This window comes from Balaenoptera musculus, chromosome 16, assembly GCF_009873245.2.
Source record: "Balaenoptera musculus isolate JJ_BM4_2016_0621 chromosome 16, mBalMus1.pri.v3, whole genome shotgun sequence".
Lineage (NCBI taxonomy): Eukaryota > Metazoa > Chordata > Mammalia > Artiodactyla > Balaenopteridae > Balaenoptera > Balaenoptera musculus.
In genome coordinates, this window is record NC_045800.1 from 82631373 (window position 1) to 82649923 (window position 18551).

An 18551-nucleotide genomic window follows, 5' to 3' on the forward strand; every position below is an offset into this window, starting at 1 on the left:
CTCTGTGCTGTGGGAAAAGTTCACTGGTCTCCTAAGGCTCAAGTTCATCATGTGCAAACACCTACCCCATAAGGTCGGAATAAGAAGTCAGATGATAATGATTACAAAGGTCTTGGGACAGTCCCAGCGCACACGTGTGAGCCCTTCCGTGCTCCTGGGGTGGGGAAACCAGCCTTACTGCACAGGAAGAAAAGTTTCCAATACGATATCCATCAGAGGTCCCCAACTCCTGGGCAGTGGACCGGGGCTGGTCCACGGCCTGTTAGGAACCGGGCCACGCAGCAGGAGGGGAGCCGCGGGTGAGCGAGTGAAGCTTCACCTGCCGCTCCCCATCGCTCCCCATCCCTCACATCACCACCTGAACCATCCCCCCACCTCCAGGCTGTGGAAAAATTGTCTTCCACGAAACCGGTCCCTGGTGCCAAAAAGGCTGGGGACCGCTGATATACATGCTCACCTGATTTGAGGAAGATCATTTTGATGTTGAAATTTCAGGAAGTTGGAAGGAACCGGGAGTGTCACTGACTGAGAACATGCTCGGGCTGGCGGAAGATAAATGGGTGGCATTTGGATGCTAGCATCTCAGCGTGGAGGACCATGCAATCTATCACTGATTCTCTCGCATGGTGCCACAGTGAAATCAGACCCAAAGGCATCATTTCCCACCTGCACTTGTGCCTGTGGTCTTGACTGTCTCCATAAAAGCTTGGATTTTTATTGCTATTGTTTTGTGGCTTTTAAGTTCAAGCCCTGATCTCTTCTTATGTTGCCCTGATAGAAACTGCCCTATATAATGATTTGGGATACACAGTCCTGGGTCTTCTGGGGTCACAGTGGAAGAAGAGGGGCTTGTCCTGAGAAGGTCATGTGGCCAGAGGAATCACCCTGGCCTTGTACAGGCTTCCTGGTTGCCTCTGACACCAGCACAGACCGCAGATGAGCTGTAGCATCATTCACCTGCCTTGATCCGGCATCTCAACAAGGAGATGGACATGCTGCCCACTGGGGCCACCGGAGAACCCTTATTTGGGGCACACTCAGACAGTCATTAGCTTCCAGAATTTTCAAATACATCATAACCTCACAGAATTATTCATGATGGTGTCTGAGTAATACAAAACACTTGGGTTAGTGACTGTTAAGATGCCTTGTGGGGCTTTTTAAAATGACACTTCTCAAAGTAGGGATTCATTAGAGACAACCCTGACTCTTTCCAAGTTTTGCTTCACTGGAATTAATTCAAGGATTCAAGAATTCCATGTGCCATACGACTAGTACGTAATTATTTTTTAGACATGATAAATCATTCAGGAATTTGCTCCATCATTGCAAAACCAAGCATTCCTGGAACAAACTAATTATACTTATTATTAAAATATGTATAGTATCTATTTTTAAATGCTCGACAGAAAATTGTAGGAAATAACAATCAGAAAATTCACAATGTTGTGCTTTTGCTTTGTTCTCTGGACTGTGGCCACTTGCTGGCTTAAGCAGGGCCATCTCCTGACGGAAGCACAGCACAGCACGGAAGAGTGAGCAAAGCACCAGCTGCCTTCCGGAAATGGCAGCATGACTTGAGGAAATGACAAAGATTGTCTAGTGTCCATGGATCCTGATGAAGGCAGAGGGCATCACTACTCCTGTGAGTATCCAGGAGACAGAAGCACAAAAAGACCAGTTAGTCAATTACACTTACAAACTGTGGCAAGTCATTATCAACTCAACACTGCAAAAGTTTTGAGTTTCGTCTCTAACGCATACATAAGTGATGTAACTCAGCATTTGGACCACGACGCTCCTGGAGAACGCAGTGCTGCACAGCACTAGACTGATGGAATAGTAATAGAATTTAAATTTTAAAAAACCCTATGATCCATTCAAACGTGGGGAGTTCGGGGTTAGACAGAAACAAGAGGGTTTCCTCATTCCAAGCATTACCACAGGCTGATATGCTCATTGCGCCGTGGTCTCCAAGCGGGTGGCGGCATGGCACACTTCCCAAAGGGACTCACGCCAAGGGAGAGCCGTGTGACTGTGGGGCATCTCTCAAGGCTGCCTTCCTCAGGGTACCTTGAGGGGCGCTGCCTGGTGAGCTCAGCCTGTTTTACAGCTGCCTCAGCAGGGAGGGGCCTGCAGTGCCCCACGTTGCTGAGTACAGCACTGATGAACTGAGTACAGCACTGCCTCACTGAGTACAGCACTGCCTGAGTACAGCACTGATGAACTGAGTACAGCACTGCCTCACTGAGTATAGCACTGATTAACTGAGTACTACACTGATTCACTGAGTACAGCACTGATTAACTGAGTACAGCACTGCCTCACTGAGTACAGCACTGATTAACTGAGTACTACACTGATTCACTGAGTACAGCACTGATTAACTGAGTACAGCACTGCCTCAATTAGTACAGTACTGATTCACTGAGTACAGCACTGCCTCACTGAGTACAGCACTGATTAACTGAGTACTACACTGATTCACTGAGTACAGTACTGATTAACTGAGTACAGCACTGCCTCACTGAGTACAGTACTGATTCACTGAGTACAGCACTGCTGAACTGAGTACAGCACTGATTCACTGAGTACAGCACTGATTAACTGAGTACAGCACTGCCTCAATTAGTACAGTACTGATTCACTGAGTACAGCACTGCCTCACTGAGTACAGTACTGATTCACTGAGTACAGCACTGCTGAACTGAGTACAGTACTGATTCACTGAGTACAGCACTGATGAACTGAGTTCAGCACTGCCTCACTGAGTACTGCACTGATGAACTGAGTACTGCACTGCCTCATTGAGTACAGTACTGATTCATTGAGTACAGCAATGCCTCACTGAGTACTGCACTGATGAACTGAGTACAGCACTGATGAACTGAGTACTGCACTGCCTCATTGAGTATAGCACTGATGAACTGAGTACGGCACTGCCTCACTGAGTACAGCACTGATGAACTGAGTACTGCACTGCCTCACTGAATACTCTTCTGCATTGAAGGTTTCTACATCCATGTCCTGCCTGACACTAAGTGAAACAGGTTCAAGGGAAAATAGGAGAGGATTAAATGTTTAAACACATCCCCTGACCAATTCATGCCCCTCACTCCCTTCCTGCTCTCATTGTGGGTGAATTTCAGAATGTCCTGATGAAACATTAGGGACACATCCTGGAGAGACAGGCAGTGCCAGAACGGGACAACCAGAGGGCTACACGAGATAGTCTGTCTCTTTAAAAAATATATATCTTTTGGAATTTTTCATCTTAATTCTTCTGAGATTATAGAGAATCACAGGGGAAATTAAGGTGAAAAGCTGTTAATTCCAGATTCTGGGGTTAATTAGCTCCCTTATATCATGTGCCTGTAGGAAGGTGTAATGGGTATGATAAGAGAGACATGTATGGTTTCTTTTTTAAAGTTCTTAAATCAGGAGATATTTTAATTGCATCAGAAAGCAAGATGGTAACAGGAAAAGAGACATCTTTCTAGCAGAAATCACCCCAACTTCTGTCGAATGGGGGCTGAAATGGAAAGATTTTTCAAGTCCTGTGCAAGATGCTCCGGTTAATGACACAGTAAAGGTGCCTCGGACTGACATTTACAAGAAAACCGGCAGTTCACTCCCCCTGCCTATTCCGTTCTGCAGACCCCCTGATCTCAGCCTCGGGAGAGCAGACCACTCTTCTGCTGGGCGACGTCGGTCTCCGTAATTGTTTCAGGCACACTGGTTATGCAGAGGAGGTGGGAGAGGCCCCGCAGCACCCACGGTGATGACGCCGTCACTCACCCTCCTTCCCCCATCCTGTGACGCCTCAGGCCGGTGCTTCCTGGACACCAGCTGTCCCACAGGAAGCTGCGGCCTCCCTCTCTCCCGCCTCCTTTGCTGGTTGGAGCTGCAGGATCATGGCCTGCAGAGTTTCCTTCACCATCTGGAGCTCCCTCTTGAGACTCTGTGCACACGTCGTTAAGGAACACAGGCGAAGGTGACAGGCGGCCCTCTGCAGCCTCTCAGGGATCTGGTAAGAGCCACATGCCTGCTGGAAGCAGATGGGAACGCCCCCTCTAATTGCAGTTTCAAGTTCCTCCAAAGTGTAGGCATTAAATATTAACACCAATGCTACGCTTCTTTTAAGAGCAATTGCAATTTCTACGAGGCCTGAGGTCCTTCACTATCTCAAGTAAGGTTTCCAAAAGGAAAAGAAAGAGTCAGCTCTTAGACCGAGACAGATGGCAAAGGGGGTTGCCCCACGGAATATGGTCGGCGTGACTGTATTCCTGCTCAGCCCCAGGCTGGGGAAGCGCAACTGTCACATCCAAATGCTCTGACCGTGGAGACGGCAGAAGGCTGGAAATTAGAGCTCCAGGATTGGGCGCCACCATACAACCAGACTCCGAGCGATGAGTTAACGGTCCCTACTGGTCATCCGCCAGCCTTGTCACCTTGTGCAAATCACTTTGAACCTGTTTTCGCAGGAAACAGTGACTCCTAAATCCCGTTAGGTTCTAATCTGCTGTCACGTGTTATTATACTCCCAGGTGCTTGTAAAATAGCCATTCGGGGCCTTGGAGATTTGATGGAGTGCAGGGAGCTTGCCTTTTCTGGGTTGGTTGGTTGGTTGGTTTTTCTTTAAATGGTTGGGTTTTTAGTTTCATAACCTGTAAAGTTGTTTCTCATGTAAATAAAACAATCATAGAGAACTCAGTGAATAATTATATGGAATAAATAATATGCCCATCATTCTCTTAAAAGATGAGCTCTCTTCTAGGGGTTTAAGCTGGGGAACCTTTAACCAACAGTGATTTTCCTGTCTGTCCATAGTCAGGCCCCTCTGTTCTTTCCCTTTTGTACCTGTAGTCAGAACAATCCTAAGATAAATATAGGATGAGTGATGGATTGAATTCTTTTAACTTAATAAGCAAACTAATTTAACTTCATCCAACAGGAACTAAGAGGAAACACAGAAATATGTTGACACCACTTAAATGCTGTTAAATCATCACAAGAGGTCAAACCACTTAAATATTACTAGATCAGACGTGGAGAAAACAGAAAGCTTTGGGAAAAGTAGTTTGCACAAATCTTCCCACTCACAGACTGTCCACACCTACTACAATGTGGTTTTATTTAAGTACAATGTCAATGCAATGTCAAGAGAATGAGATACCTTTAGGTTACGACTATGGAAAGCTTTCTTTTTTCTTTTTTAAATAAGGAACTCCAGAGGGTCCTGGGAATTATGCAAATGAACCTCACCTAAGCAAAAATGCTGAGCCACCTTGACAAGCCTCTGGCGGCTTTTCATCCTCTTGAATCCTCACCAGACTTCATCATTTATGTAATTCACATACACCTACTATGATGATTCACTCCTTGCACTTGAACTTGAGGGGAATGAGGATGGGGTTGAGGAGATGGGCAAGAGGTGGGGCAAGAGAAGAAAGTACCCAATACTTGTTTTTTCTTTTTTAAAAGACTTCATTTTCCTGCATTTCTCTGAACAGCTCTGTTAATCTTTAGTGAAAACACATATGATTTTATACAAGCAAGAGCATAAGTGGTCCCAGACCGAACACCAAGCTGCAAATTAATCACAAAGTTATGCTACATTTATAAAGAATAAGCGTAGAGCTTAAGCAGTTTATGAATCTTGACAAACTCCCGAGACTTCATTACCTTTGATATGCAGCCTGGGACTACAGGTCCCGCTTTGTAATATGTGGAATGACGACCAAGGTTTTTCGAGAGAGAAACTGAACCAGACTGAACTGCTTCTTAAAGAACTCGTAAAACTTCTAGCACTGGCCGAACACACTGGAAAGGTTTTTAAAAAGAGAGTGAGAGAGAAGCCACAAAAGAAAAAGACTAGGTTATATAACACATCAGCCCCTCAGACAACAATCTCCAGGGACACAGGGAGGAGTGAGAAGCAGGGGGATTTGAGGATGAGACCCCAGCTCTGGAACCTGGCAAACCATCGAATGCTTTCATCGTCTCACTCGTAAAATGCAGATTCCCGTACCGTCTTCACAGGGCTAGGGTTAAAAGAAATATTTTTTCTTGTGAGAGTATAGTGCCTTCTGTGAGATGAGATTTAAGGTTTATTTACTAAAATAGCAGAGGTTGTTCTGTCTAAGTAGGGCCAGACCTCAGAAATCCTGGAAACCTCCTTTAGAACCTATGGGGTAATAATCATCAAAATGATTAAAATCATGTTTTATTTACGAAATACTTCCCTCTAACCAACCTGCTTGTATGATTCCATACTACATGTGAGTTCCAAAACATTTTGAATGTGCTTATATGAAAGAGAGTCCAGGATAAAATGTGGAGTGAGGGGGGAAAAGCAAGTTGTAGAACAATGTGTATGGAAAGATCCTAATTTTGCAAAAAAAAAAAAAAAAAAAAAGGACAATAGAGATAAGCCATTTCTAGCTGGAAAAGCACCTTAGGAGGACACAGGGGTGGACTTCTCCTAGACATTGGTACTGGGAGGGAGATGGAGCCTTTTTTTTTTCATACTTCTGTAATATTCACAATGGACATGCATCCTTTCATAGTTCAATCAATGTGTTTGTCCAAAAAGATACATGCATTCCAATGTTCATAGCAGCACCTTTCACAATAGCCAAGACATGGAAGCAACTTAAATGTCCATCCACAGAGGAATGGATAAAGAAGATGTGGTACATATAGACAATGGAATATTACTCAGCCATAAAAAAGAACGAAGTAATGCCATTTGCAACAATGTGGATGGACCTAGAGATTATCATACTAAGAGAAGTCAGACAGAGAAACACAAATATCATATGATATCACTTACATGTTGAATCTAAAAAAAATGATACAGATGAACTTATTTACAAACCAGAAACAGACTCACAGACATAGAAAACAAACTTATGGTTACCAAAGGGGAAAGGGGGGAGGAGAGATAAATTAGGAATTTGGGAGTAACATATACACACTACTATATATAAAATAGATTATCAGCAAGGACCTACTGTATAGCACAGGGAACTATACTCAATATCTTGTAATAACCTATATGGGAAAAGAATCTGAAAAAGAATATATATATATATATATATATATATATATACACACACATATGAATATATATCTGAATATATATATACGAATATATATCTGACTATATATATGAATCACTTTGCTGTACACCTGCAACTAACACATTGTAAATAAACTATACTTCATAAAAAGATAAATTAATTAAAATTTTAAAAATAAAAAAGCAGATTAAGCATTTAGTGAAAATAATTTAGAAATATCTTAAGAGAAGTATCTTTAAAAATCTTTTTTTCACAACTCTTAAGTATTAGGATAGGCTTAATTTAATCTATTATTCTGATTCAGCAATTTAAAAAAGCTTTAAAAAAAAAAAAAAAAGAAAAAACACCAGAAACATTTTCCCATCTAGCAGTTGGGAAAATAATCATGTAGATAGAGATCCTCACTCTTTCCTTCATTCGATCAAATACTCAAACATTTCACAACTCCTACTGTGTGCTAAGAAATGTTCTAGACATGGGACGTAGGGGAGTGAACAAGGTCACTGCCATCATGGGGCTTCTGTGCCACTGAGTGAGAAGAAAATAAACACACAAGGGCATGCGCATAGATCGTGAGATGGAGCTATGGCAGGGTTTGGAGCTGGGGAGAGACGTGCTCTCCCTGGCTGCTTTAATCGTTAGTAGATTAAAGGATGCGAGGGCAGAAGCCTGGCGATAAGAGGAGGATTTTGCAATAATTCAGGCCATAAAAGTTTATGGCTTGGTCCCAGGTGGTGGCAGTGGAGGTGGTGAGAGATGGTCAGATTCTGGATGTTTTGAAGATGGAGCCAACGGCATATGTGACGGAATAGAGGTGAGATGTGAAGGAAGGAAAAGGCAGCAAGAATGACTCCCAGATTTTTTATCTAAGCAACGAACTGGAAAAATAGACTTGCAATTGATCAAGAAGGAGAAGACTGGGAATGAGTCAGGGTTTTGGGGGGGGGGTGGGAGTGGGGAGGAACTGGAGTTTGGACACGTGAAGTTGGAAAAGCCCATTTGTCAGCCAAGTGGAGATGTTGAGGAGGAAGCAGACGTTGAGTCTGAGGTCCAGGCTGCAGATGTGCACTTGGAGGTTATACTGAAAAAGATATCTTTACAAACATTTTTGCAACGTTTTCTCACTGATTTATAGAAAGATGAACTATCCCATTGGATACATCTAACCAAAATCTTAAGACTACTAGAGTTGGACTTTCTGATTGCTCCTCCAATAAGCTCATTGTTTTTTGTCAAAGTGCTGAGGAAATAAAGTAAGACTCCGGTACTGGAATTTATGTGTATAAGAGGTGCACACTGCGTCTAAGTGCGAGAATAGGTCTCAAAAGAGTTAAATGATTCTTCGAACGCCTGTGCCGTAGAAACCTCTCTAGCTAAGTATGTGTAACAGATATGCCACCAAACATCTGTGGCACCTAAGAAAATTTGCACACTAATTACAACGGTGGCACAAGGATTGACATGCCAACATCTTTAAAAACACCTTTGAACCCAAGACCACCTTGGGATAGACTACACCCGTATCAGGCAAGAGCATTACTTCTTATTTTTTTCTCCTTTTTTTAAAATTAATTTTTATTGGAGTATAGTTGCTTTACAATGTTGTGTTAATTTCTGCTGTACAGCCAAGTGACTCAGCCATACATATATCCCCTCTTTTTTGGATTTCCTTCCCATTTAGGTCACCGCAGAGCATTGAGTTCCCTGTGCTATACAGTAGGTTCTTATTAGTTATCTATTTGATACACAGTATCAATGGTGTATATATGTCAATCCCAATCTCCCAGTTCATCCCACCCCTCGTCCCTTTCCCACCTTGGTAGCCATACGTTTGTTCTCTACATCTGTGTCTCTATTTCTGCTTTGCAGATAAGATCATACTTCTTGATAGTAAACTTGTGCAGACCGTGTTTGCAATGAGCAAGGCATAAGACAGCAAGGCATGTTTCACAGATGTCTTGCAGTGGTTAGACAATACTGTCTTTTAGGGCTGCCATGTGCAAAGATCCTCAAATTCTCTCAAAGGGGTCTTTTGTTCATATATAAAAACAGTTGAGTGTTTTACCGCCAGCTGAGATGCCAAGCGATCATTTTAGTAGCTGGGTCAAAAGTAGGTCTTCAGTTCATCTGCCCTGAACTAGTTTGCTTCCAAAAGAAACAACAGTACGTCCTTTGAAACAGCTACCCATTTGCTCAATTATTTCTTCATATCAGCAGTGATTCCTCTGCAGCTCCTATGGCCACAGTCCTGGGAATTTTCTTTCATTCCCAAAGCCAAAGGTGAGGGACACAGTTGTTGAAGAGCGAAGAGGAAAGCCCCGCCTACACGCCACCTGCTTCAGTGGATGCGATGCTTGCACAGGGGCCCTCCCTGTGGTGCCCACCTAGGGCTAAGCCAGCAGCAGAAGCCCGGTGCCCACACCCTTTCCTAGGCTCCCTCCTCTCTCCCCCACCGTGAGGCTCCAAGTCTTCCTCTTCTCGTCCCACTCCCTTTGGTGGGAGCCAAAGGGAAGTGCATCGGCCACCATATGCGTATCAGCCCAGTGTACACAGTGTTCAAACAGCAGCCTCTTAGGGTCCCAGTCTTCTCATCTGTGAAACTGTGGAGCTCCGTGATGGTCACAATCCCGCTTCCAGCTCTTTAGCCCTAGAAGCAGAAAGCATTTCCAAGGAGGCAGAGCAAAAGCGCCTCAAACTCCCATTCCCTTTGTCTGTTACAGCTGCACCTTTGAAAGCTGAACCAAGCGAGGGTTCCTAAGGGGATGCGGCGTTGGTGCAAGTGCCTGGATGTATTTAGAGCATTTGCATGCCGTCAAGCACCACCACAACTAATCGATTGGGCACCACGTGTTCCCAATAAACAGAAAGAACGGAATTCCAGGAGAGTTTCCTGGACATGAACGCAAATAGAACCACAAACAGAGTAAGTCTGTCCCTGTCTTATCTATGACTCAGAGGTGAGCAGAACTGCCCTGGGGGCTCCGAAAGATGCCCAGTGTCCTGATCCTATGTGTCCTTCTTTCCTTTTGAAAGTGTGTTGTAGAAGCTGAAAGGGAAAGGAAAAACCCCCTGCTGAAAAATCCACCTAACCTAGATGGTTTTCAGTTAAAGCATTATAAACAGGGAGGAACCACTCCATCCACTCAAAATGTTTTTCAACACACAACTGCTCATTAGGATCCCAGTTGACTGTGAAATTATACTAGAGAGTCAGACTAATGCTCCTGAAGATCCCGGCTTGAGTGGCAGCGAAGTCACACCTCCCATCCTCGCCTCAGACACCAGGCGTGAGTCACCTCTGAGACGCCAGCTCTTCCAATTAATAGTGCAGACTCTGCTCAGATGCTCGCCCCGCAGTGGCTGACGGGCTGGTGGTGTTATTTGGCTACATGTAATTCAGTGAGCCTGTCAGGATGACGAAGAGACACGGCCTGTCTTCTCTCCCTCCTCCGATCTGGCAATCCAGTGTCTTCTTCATAAAAGCGAGAGACTCCCAGCCAGCTGCCCATGGCCTTGATGTTAAGTCAGGATACCCAGAGGATCTGTTGGGAAACTCAACCCCACTGCTGGTGACTGGCCCACCCTCTGCTGATGCCACACTACCAGGGCCCTTCTCACACAAAACGGTTTCTGCAAAGCTCCGTGCCTTCCACACGGAGAACGAACATCTGGAGTGTCCAAGGCTTGAATCTTCTGGACACGGACACTGATGTAGACTCACATGAATCACGTTCACTCTGCAGCTTTTGAACAGGAGGCTCTGGCAGAGTCCTTAATGGAATCAAACAAAAATATTACACTTGCTGGGAAATTCTTTCCTGTTGCTGACGGCAAGCTGTTTCTTTCAACTGCACTCAGCTTTGTCTCTTTGATCAAGAATGGAAACACAAACCAGTCAGAGTTTGGCCAGAGGATTTCAGCAGCCTCTTGGAATCTCTAGATAAGTTCTCATTTGAAACAAGGGCTTTGGTTTGTGTAAGAAGCCTCCGCAGAGCCTTGTAAATATGTCTTTCTATCTTAGGGCACCGAGTTCCACTTGAAACTAAGTGCTGCTTTGTTAGAATGCAAAGATACCTTCTGTGTATTTACTATCAATCAGTGACACAGAACGAAGCCACGGTTTCAGAGGAAAGTCTGGGTCGAAATCCATACTGTGGTGTAGAGATTTTTTTGTGGTGGGAGTGATGTCAGTACCTAAACCAGGGCTTCCCAACCCTGGTTTGACATGTCCCCTCTATGTCCTCACTTATCTCAGCAAGGATCAGCAAAATTCTCAATAAACATAACTTCACTAAACAACTTTTATTATAGCTTAACATTTTTATAGTCACTGTATGTTCCACAGAACAGGCCTGTCCAGCTACTTATAGGCATAGCTGCCTGCTGATTGGCCGTGAAGGACCACGGGGCTGGTGGATGGATGTTTCTGCTCCTCATCAGAAATGACCTTGGACCAGCCACGTAATTTCTAAGCCTCAGTTTTCTCAACTATCAAGTAGGAAAAATAATCCCTATCTGTCTACGGCAGTTTTATTAGAATTAAATGACTTTTCATATAAGTCACTGTGTAGTTACCAATCAATTCTTTCAAGGATTTATTACAACATGATTGAATCAACCTACCCTGAAACCTCATCTATAAACGGGATGTTTGAGCTTGTGACACAGACACTGTGAATGGTTTTCTACCTAAAACCAAGCACTTTACCATGTATAAGAACTATATTAAACATATTTTCTGCATATAACCTCATTTAGCCCAAATGAAAACCTTAGAGGTACATGTTATTATCTGACTTTACAGATGCTTCAAGAGGCTTTATCCACTCTCTGTGATTCCCACCGCTCCTGAATCTGGCTTGGAATGGCTGTGGGAAAACTAAAAGCATCTTTTTTTTTTTTTTAACATCTTTAATGGAGTATAATTGCTTTACAATGGTGTGTTAGTTTCTGCTTTATAACAAAGTGAATCAGTTATACATATACATATGTTCCCATATCTCTTCCTTCTTGCATCTCCCTCCCACTCTCCCTATCCCACCTCTCTAGGTGGTCACAAAGCACCGAGCTGATCTCCCTGTGCTAAAAGCATCTTATTTATACACAGCTCTGTCTCTTCTCAGCCTCTTCCCCACCACCCAAACCTGTTCAGGAGAAAACCCCATTCCCTAGAATCAAACTAACCTTCTGGAAAATTTCTAAACAAGAGAGTAACACAGACCCTGATTGCAGCTCTCAGGACTGCTACCTGAGCCCACCACAAGCTGGAGGGATTTCCCACTGAGGAACAAGCGCATCTGCTAGACTGCAGCCAGGAACCCCTCTGTATCCACTGGCCCTCTGCAGGGCCTTGCTCCCAGGTACTGACAGCCGGTTACTTGCCCATCTGCTGGAGGCCGTGCCACCTTACACCTGCTCAATTCTGCGTGATCCATGAACGTGGAATAGACAAAAGTGCAGAACAAAAATGCTTCTACTGTTTCTTTGGCCAACTTTTGTTTTTTTTGTTTTTCATTTATTTATTTATGGCTGTGCTGGGTCCTCGCCTCTGTGCGAGGGCCCTCCCCAGCTGCCGCAAGCGGGGGCCACTCCCCATCGCGGTGCACGGGCCTCCCACCATCGCAGCCTCCCCCGCTGCGGAGCACAGGCTCCAGACGTGCAGGCCCAGCAATTGTGGCCCACGGGCCCAGTCGCTCCATGGCATGTGGGATCCTCCCAGACCAGGGCTCGAACCCGTGTCCCCTGCATTGGCAGGCAGATTCTCAACCACTGCGCCACCAGGGAAGCCCCCTGGCCAACTTTTTAATCAGAGCTTAAACACTAGTTTGTAAGGGGCAGGGAGTTACGAAAAACAGAATGTCTGCTTTTGAAAATCCACCTTGAGCCATGTGAAAATAATCACTGATTAAGTTGAAAAAAATCTCCTGCTAGGTTTAACAAGCAAGGCAAAAGATTTAAGTTTGTAAGGAGGAAGGAAACGCAACATTGAATCTGTCATTAAACCGTGGATCTGAATACTTGTGATTAAGATTAATCCTTGACCATTCAAAGCTCCTTAAACATACACATACTTTCACACACACACACAGACTCCCGATAAAGCATGGTAAGAACTAGAATTCTGAAAAGTAAGACAGCAATGAGAAGCAAAGTCCGAAATAGCTACATTTCTCACAAATACATCTAATAAAAGTCACACTACTGAACAGAAGCGATGAATGAATAGAGAAGTACTTTCATCTAGAGAAGTGTCAGCTTATGATTAAGTAACCAAACAAAATACAGAATGGGGCTGTATATGCCTTCATCTGTCTTGCACCCACCCATCTGCCCTCAAAAGAACTAACCAGGGACAAACCGAACGCATGCACATATCTAGATGTGATTCAGTACTTCACCGGGATACACGCCTAAGCCAGTAGATTCTTGTGCCATCTTGCTCACTGGCAACTAGTTTTGATAAAGGTTATTTGCAGATGTGACAGGAAATGCACTGAATCTCGTACAAAGGAGTGATCCAAAGTCCTGTTAGTTGTGACACTCTCCTGCCCATTATATGGCAGAATTGTATGGAAAAGAAAACCAAAGATGGATTTGGGTTTCTCAGTATTCAGAACGCCCCTGGAAAACTGAGGCAGTCAGACCCACAACCATCTGAGCCCCACAAACCCAGCTTCACAGCCCCTGAAACTACATTTTTCTTTGGCCTCCTTGTGTGCACGTCTGAACATCACTGCTAATTTTTAGCAGTCAGGTTTAATAATCAAAAATGCTGACTTACCAAAAACTAGAGGGAAACATCGCATACTGAATAATCTCAGGGATCTGAGGTGTGTTGAACTCTAAATACCAGGAGTATCTATTTGTTTCCATCTGCTGAGGCATGGGGAAACGGTATAATTTTTTAAGACTTTCTTTTACAAAATAACCTAACAGGTGCTTAATCTGCAGGAGAAAAAGGATATGAATGAGATCTTCATCGTGACTATGGATTGCAGTGTGAAGTTGATCTTCTAAGTATAATAACTTCTTGCCAATGGCTTCACATTTTTCTCCAAGTTCTGCCGAAAGGACGTAAGATTCCTGGCCAGAGAAAAAGAAAAAGATCACTCATAAACTATAGATTTTTTTCAGGGCTGTGAACACATCTGCGATTCATCCAATGGTCCACAAAGGGAAGACTCCCCTTACAGAGCTCCACCATCTCCTGCACCCCATTAGAATCATGCCAGAACCTCTGTCTTCCCTGGAGGTCATTCTTGAGAATGGCAATTTCAGGTTATTACCGAATGATAAGCTGTGTCTACATGGTTCCGCGGTTGACCTCCCTCATCCGGTCATTTCAAAGACCTATTTCCAGTACATCAGCCCCTAAAGTGGATTTATCAAAGGGGAAGCCTGGGTCTTCAAGCTGCATCCATGGGCAAACTCACACTAAAATAGGAACGCTAACCAAAGAGGGACAGGGCAAGTCACAAGAGCAACTGAGCTGACCTGTGAGGACAAAGAGATGCTCCTCTAGGGGTATAGGAATCTAATAGGGCGCTGAACGGTGTTCGCATGCTGGCCACAGCCCCTGAAAGCTAGAATATTAAGGAGACTTTCAATGCCACGAGGTGTGTATTATATGTACAGCTGCTGCCACTGCCGGCGTAGGTATTGATTTTCCCTCTCCCTCACCAGAGCGTTAAGCCCCATAAAAGCAGGGACACTGAATGTCAAGCCCTGTAAGAGCCCCGACAACGATGTCTTGCTTGCTGCTGGGTCCAGAGCTCCTGGCACAGTGTCCGACACATGGTAGGCACATGGCATTCATTTGTTCCATGAATGAATAGCCAAGTCTGGGAGCTCCCTCCTTCTCCAATGTTTCCCCTTCATACTTGTATTCCACACATGAACCAGCAGAGAGCCCTCATTATGTCACTTTCCTATCCAAAACCACCACAAGGAGAACAGTAGAGAGGTTCCTTTAAAAACTAAACATAGAGTTACTGTATGATCCAGCAATCCCACTCCTGGACATACATCCGGAGAAAACTCTAATTCGAAAAGAAACACGCACCCCAATGTTCACTGCAGCACTATGCACAATAGGCAAGACGTGGAAGCAACCTAAATGTCCATCGACAGAGGAATGGATAAAGAAGATGTGGTACATATATACAATGGAATATTACTCAGCCATAAAAAAGAATGAAATAATGCTGTTTGCAGCAACATGGATGGACCTAGAGATGATCACACTAAGTGAAGTAAGTCAGACAGAGAAAGACAAATATCATATGATATCACTTGTATGTGGAATCTAAAAAAATGACACAAATGAACTCACCTATGAAACAGAAACAGACTCACAGACATAGAAAACAAACTTAAGGTTACCAAAGGGGAAAGGGAGGGGGAGATAAATTAGGAGTGTGGGATTAACATATACACGCTACTATGTATAAAATAGATACACAACAAGGACCTACTGTATAGCACAGGGAACTATATTCAATGTCTTATAATAACCTATCATGGAATATAATCTGAAAAAGAATAGATATATGTGTATATGTATATATATATATATCTGAATCACTTTGCTGTACACCTGAAACTAACACAACATTGTAAATTAACTATATTTCAATTTAGAAAAGCCACCACAGAGCAGAGTCGAAACCCTGCCCTCCCACAACCTGGCGCTAGGCCCACACTTCATTCAGTGCCCTTTGCTCTCTTATGTACCACCAAACCTGTGCCACCTGGAACTGACCCCACTGCCTTCCGTCACATGAGTCTTCTTGCCTGTGCCCCCTCCTCCATCCGTGTCTGAACCCCAGCGGTTCCTTCAAGGCCCCAAACAGTGCTTCCACCTGTAGCGCAGATTCTGACACGAGTCAGTTTCTCACAAGTGATTGTAAACTCCCTGTGGGCAGGGCCTCAGGGTAATGCCTGGCATCTAGAGGGCCATGGATTTTTAAACGAAAAGAATAAACAGTGTCAAGAAAACAAGGAAAGAAAAGAGAGAATCTTAGAATAAAGGCAAAGGAAAAAAGCAGCACTGTGCTTGGTGAGATAAGCCGGACAGAGAAAGACAAATATTGTATGATGCCACTTATATGTGGAATCTAAAAAAACTGAACTTGGAGAAACAGAGAGTAGAGTGGTGGTCGCCAGGGGCTGGGGGTAGGGGAGTTGGAGAAAGGATGTTAAGAGTATGAACTTGCAGTTAGAAGATGAATAAATTCTGGAGATCTAATGCACAGCATAGTGATTATAGTCAACAATACTGAATTACATACTTAAAAAATGCTAAGAGACTAGATTTTTTTTTTATTGGAGTATAATTGCTTTACAGTGTTGTGTTAGTTTCTGCTGCACAGCCAAGTGAAACAGCCATACGCATACACACATCCCCTGCCTCTTGGACCTCCTCCCCCCCGCCATCCCACCCAACTAGGTCATCACAGAGCACCAAGCTGAGTTCCCTGTGCTATACAGCAGGTTCCTACTAGCTACCTATTTTCCACACGCTAGTGTATTTATGTCAAACCTAATGTTCTCACCACAAAAAAGAAATGATAAGTATGTGTCATGACAGAGGTGTTAGCTAAAGCTACAGTGGTCATCAATTGCAATATATAAATGTATCAAATCAACAGTTATATCTCAATAAAAATATAATAAATAAATAATCAGCAAAAAGTGAGCTCAGAATTTAGAAGTAACCAAATGTAAAACTAATATTTTCCCATCGAATGGTGAAAGTCTTAGAAGGCATACTAAAAAGAATTTTGCATAGGAAAAACAATTAAGATAGATAATCAGATTAAACTGCAGAGTTACTACAAAAACTACAATTAATGCCCAGCAAAAACAACAGAATCCCCAGGTGTGGTGATATTTAAAAAGTCCTTAGAGGCCATGAGTTATATAATATTATAATTGGAGCCCAAGAATAACCATTTAATCCAGATATGCAATTTAACATTCACTATATCAACTCCAGAATGCCCTAAAGTTTATATCCCAAATGGTCAACTACATCAGAAGAAAACAGTGCTGATTGGAACTACCCATAACTACCATAAATATTGAAGAAGTCTAATAAGCTACAAATAAATGTATGTACAAAAGAATTCTAGTGACAACAACATACGATTTTGCAGATAAATGGACACAATTACACAAGAAGGCATGTGAAGCACACGTGAAGGTTTGTTCAGAATTGACCATAGCAGTGATGATGAGAAAACAGCAAATACATAAAAATCACATATACATATATATTTTACTGATCCTAAAAGTAGTAACATTATCATTCAAAGATGCAGAATTATGGAGTAGACAAATTACATGGAAGTTAAGACAATGGGCAATGAGTAACGCCATAGTCACGCATGAACTAAATGAGACATGAAGAAAAAGAACATCTGGAGAAAAATGATTGACAGCAGTGAAACCACAAGTCATGCACGAAGGAAAAAAATACAGTGTTAGTGGGAAAATATATATGACTGAGAATACACTTAAAAGAGACAAAAAAGCATAGAATCAGAACGTGGAACCAAGGAATGTAAAACACTCTTCGATGGAATCAAATGATTCAATCCTTATCTTAAGGCTAAAACAAATAGAAATCAAAGCTGAATTAAATTCATTTAAAATATGTCTTTACATCTTCCCCCAAACACATAATCCCTGCCTATTTTCCTTTTAAAATTATGTACAAATTGATAGTGATTGTATGAATTTGGGAAAGTAATTTAAGACCATGTAGCAAAACTTTAAACTGTTTATATTCTATGATCCAATATTCCCCTTTCTGGAACCTATCAAAAAGAAAATTTATATATTTAAATTTAAATAATTTTTATTAATCATTTTAAATAAATATAGAAAATGTCTATCATATATGTTAAATAATAATTTATTATTATTTTAGTAATGCAAAAGTAATTGCATTGAGTACAAGTAAGAGGAAATAACATAAATGCCCAACAATAAAGGGGATGGTTAAAATAAGTCCTGGTATATTCAATTTGTATTTAGCCATTAAAACCATTTTAATACAGGAATATTTAATGATGAGGAAATACTCAAATAGGCAAAGCACTAAAATATTAACAATTATTTGAAGGGGCAGCATTATAGCACATTTTTCTTTTCTTTTCTATACTTTGTTGTATTTTCCACATCTCTGAAAAATAGTAAAGAAGAAAGTTACTAAGAACACTAATTCAAGCCATAATGGAAAAGTATGGAAGAAATGCAACTGAATATTTTTAAAAAACAATTTTAAAGATTAAAAAGCACAAGACATAGAAAACAAACCTATGGTTACCAAAGGAGAAGGGGGGGGATAAATTAGGAGTATGCAATTAACAGATACAAACTACTCTACATAAAACAGATAACCAACAAGGACCTACTGTATAGCACAGGGAACTATGTTCAATATCTTATAATAACCTAGAA

The 18551-nt window shown here is 42.5% G+C and overlaps 1 protein-coding gene across 1 annotated transcript in view; it reads right to left on the reverse strand.

The window, feature by feature from the left end:
• Positions 1-374: 374 nt before the first annotated feature.
• The window catches only part of DISC1 (DISC1 scaffold protein), a 353386-nt gene continuing 335209 nt past the window's right edge, over positions 375-18551 (reverse strand). Inside the window, exons 12-14 of the mRNA XM_036829396.1 lie at positions 14051-14168; positions 3799-3963; positions 375-1643 (exon numbers count right to left, since the gene is read on the reverse strand). Of these exons, the coding sequence (XP_036685291.1) occupies positions 3824-3963; positions 14051-14168 (258 nt within the window). The 3' untranslated portion in view covers positions 375-1643; positions 3799-3823. The remainder of the gene's footprint in view (positions 1644-3798; positions 3964-14050; positions 14169-18551) is intronic.